At 43.4% G+C, this 3,326-nt stretch overlaps 1 protein-coding gene across 1 annotated transcript; it reads left to right on the top strand.

Moving 5' to 3' along the window:
• The first annotated feature begins 1,786 nt into the window (after window positions 1-1,786).
• LOC135212063 (putative protein FAM47C) lies at window positions 1,787-2,755 on the top strand. Its single transcript, XM_064245408.1, has 2 exons — window positions 1,787-2,330; window positions 2,436-2,755. The coding sequence occupies exons 1-2, from the start codon at window positions 1,787-1,789 to the stop codon at window positions 2,753-2,755; spliced, it is 864 nt and encodes a 287-aa protein (XP_064101478.1).
• The last annotated feature ends 571 nt before the right edge of the window (window positions 2,756-3,326 follow it).

Here is a 3,326-nt window from a genome sequence, read left to right as displayed (position 1 = left end):
AAACATAAAAAGGCAAATTGAAGAATTTTATTCCTCAGTGCCATGGCCTGTGGTCGGAAAAGCCACGGAGGGTTGCCAGATGTCACCAGAAAGCAACACTGGTAGACGGAATTCCTCAAAACGGCAACCCTGTCCTACGAAGGTATTCTGGATTATGTGAATGACGAAGGAGATGTTTTCCCAGCAAGGACTAAAGCTAAAGATGTTTCGGGAGAACGGTTATTTTTTTTTAATTGCGATTTTGAAGTTTTGCCAAGGACCAATAGAAAAGATGTTTCGGCAAAACTGTTACTATTTTATTCCGATTTTGATGTTTTTCCAACAAGTACCAATAAAAAAGATGTTTCGGCAAAACCGTTATTTTATTCAGTTTTTTTTTATGAAATTTCGATTTTGAAGTTTTTCTAGAAAGAAGCAATGAAAAAGATGTTTCGGCAATTTTTTTTTTTTTTTTTTTTTTTGCGATTTTGAAGTTTTCGCAACAAGGACCAATAAAAAAGTTGTTTCTGCAAAACGGTGATTTTTTTCCTAGAAATTACAATTTTGAAATTTTTCCAAAAAGGACCAATGAAAGAGATGTTTCTGCAAAACGGAGATTTTTTTTCTTGCAGTTGCGATTTTAAAGTTTTTCCAGCAAGGACCTACGTTAAAGATGTTTCGGCAAAACGGTGAAATTTTTTTTATTCTTGAAATTGCGATTTTGACATTTTTCCAACAAGGACTAGGACTAATAATATAGATTTCAGAAAAACGGTGAATTTTTTTATCTAGAAATTAAAATTTCGAAAAGTAAATTCGACAAAGAATTTTATTTATATATTCTCAATGTTTTTCAAGAGAGGAGAACTCACCGTCGCATGCTAAGAATTATAAAAAGCTGTGAAATGCAAGGGTGTCGTGACATGTTGCAGAGAGCAAAAAAAAAAACAACGAATCAATCACCCAAGGAGAATTTATACGTCACAGAAAAAAAACTAGCACAAAAAACCACGCGTGCTGCGAGGTAAAAGCGGCTTTAGATGCGAGCAATATTTTCGTTACAATGCAAAGTGCGTTGAACGTACAAATGCTGAGGAGATACATTTAATTTCATTTATGAAATTTAAGCTGTCGGGCCAAGCACTGGGCACTGAAGAGGTGAAAAGTTGTTGGAGCCGTTAGACAGGAAAGACAAAGAAGGTCCAGAAAATAAAAGGGTTGACGTTCAAGGAGCTGAAGGTAGAACTCGGAGAAACCCAACAAAATCAAAGTAGTTATAGTAGATTCACATCAACCGTGCATCTGATGTCTAGGCCAGTCCCTTACGACGCTCGAGAGTTCCCATAGGCAGGATGTATGTTCCACCTCTCCTGAGGGATACTTTTGAAAGACGTATCCCTCAGGAGAGGTGGCACATACAACTTGCCTATGCGAACTCTCTCAAGAGACTGGGAGTTTCCAGCCCTGTGATTGGCTTATAAACCGCCAATCAGGGGCGTCGTAAGGGACTGCCCTAGACATCAGATGCACGGTTGATGTGAATCTACTATAGTACTCACACCTTAAGTACCTGCCGCCTGCTCTTGCGTAATCTTGTTCCATTGCATTTCTAACAATCCCGCCCAGTTAACTATGGTCATAAAGATGACCATCTCCAATTGAATTTAATTTCCTCTTTAGCTCCGCTTTCCCATGTTTTCAAAAACGAGCGTCCAAGACGAGAAGCCACCTCTTGGAGCCCCGGCTCCTTTCCTTTTTAGGCATTCGCCCTCATCTTTAAGAAAGGTGTAGAATCGACGGAGGCCAAATGGAATCAAGGTCCTTCCGCCTCCTTCAGGATCCCTCCTTCTCTGTCAGGATCCTTCCACCTCCTTCAGGGTCCCTCATCCACCTTCAGGATCCCTCCATCTCATTCAGGATCCCTTCGCCTCCTTCAGGATCCCTCTACCTCCTTCAGGATACCCCTACCTCCGTCAGGATCCCTCCACCACCGACAGGATCCCACCATCTACTTCAGAATCCCTCCACTTCCTTCAGGATCCCTCCACCTCCTTCAGGATCCCTCCACCTCCGACAGGATCCCTCAACCTACTGCCCGATCTCCCCACTTCCTTCAGGATCCCTCCCCCTCCGACAGGATCCCTCAACTACTGCCCGATCTCCCCACCTCCGTCAGGATCCCTCCTCGTCATTCAGGATCCCTCCACCTCCGTCAGGATCCCTCCACCTCCTTCATGATCTCTCCACCTCCTTCATAATCCCCCCACATCTGTCAGGAACCCTCCAGATCCTTCAGAATCCCGCCATCTCATTCAGGATCCCTCGACCTCCTTCAGGATCCCTCCACTTCCGTTAGGATCCCTCCAGCTCCTTCAGAATCCCTCGACCTCTGTCAGTATCCCTTCACCTCCTTCAGTAACCCTCGACCTCCCTCAGGATCCCTCGACCTCCTTCAGGATCCCTCGACCTCCGTCAGGATCCCTCGACCTCTGTCAGGATCCCTTCACCTCCGGCAGGATCCCTTCATCTCTATCAGGATCCCTCGACCTCTGTCAGGATCCCTCCACCTCCTTCAGGATTCTTCCACCTCCGTCAGAATCCCTCCACCTCCGTCATAGATCCCTCCACTTCCGACAGGATCCCTCCACCTCCTTCAGGATTCTTCCACCTCCGTCAGGATCCCTTCATCTTCTTCAGGATCCCTCCACCTCCTTCAGGATCCCTCATCCTCCGTCAGGATCCCTCCACATCCTTTAAGATGCCTCCACCTCTTTAGTTCCTCGCCAACTGAAATATTCATCCGACATGAGGCATCAACAATAAAAGCGGCGGGACGATGAATATCACTTGAATATCTAAAGCAGGAATCGAGACTCCGGGAAAGGGCATTCCAGGCTGTTACCTTTGCTTAAAATAAAATAAAAATAAAAAAAAAAACTCGGCGAGATAAAGGTTCTTCATGAAAACCATAGAGAGTAATCTTTATTATTATTATTATTATTATTATTATTATTATTATTATTATTATTATTATTATTATTATTATTATTATTATTATGATTATTATTATTATTCAGAAGGCGAACCTTGTTCGTATAGAACAGGCTCACCATAAGGGCCCCATTTGAAATGGGGAACCGAAAGTAACAGGGAATGCGAAAAGAAAAAATCAGTTTTACGGTTATTTTATGTAAAATGTATATAAATCTAAATACAAATATGTATGTGTATGTATGTATGTATGTATTTATAGCAACTTCTTGAATATTTTCTCAAGCCTCCTGTACTCCCTAAGTTCGTAAGCATCTCCCCCCCCCCACCCCCCCCCACCCCCACCCCCACCCCCT

The sequence above is a fragment of the Macrobrachium nipponense genome, chromosome 19 (assembly GCF_015104395.2).
Source record: "Macrobrachium nipponense isolate FS-2020 chromosome 19, ASM1510439v2, whole genome shotgun sequence".
In the NCBI taxonomy this organism is placed as follows: domain Eukaryota; kingdom Metazoa; phylum Arthropoda; class Malacostraca; order Decapoda; family Palaemonidae; genus Macrobrachium; species Macrobrachium nipponense.
The sequence above is the reverse complement of the archived record's forward strand: the minus strand, read 5'-3'. Positions and strand labels throughout refer to the sequence as shown.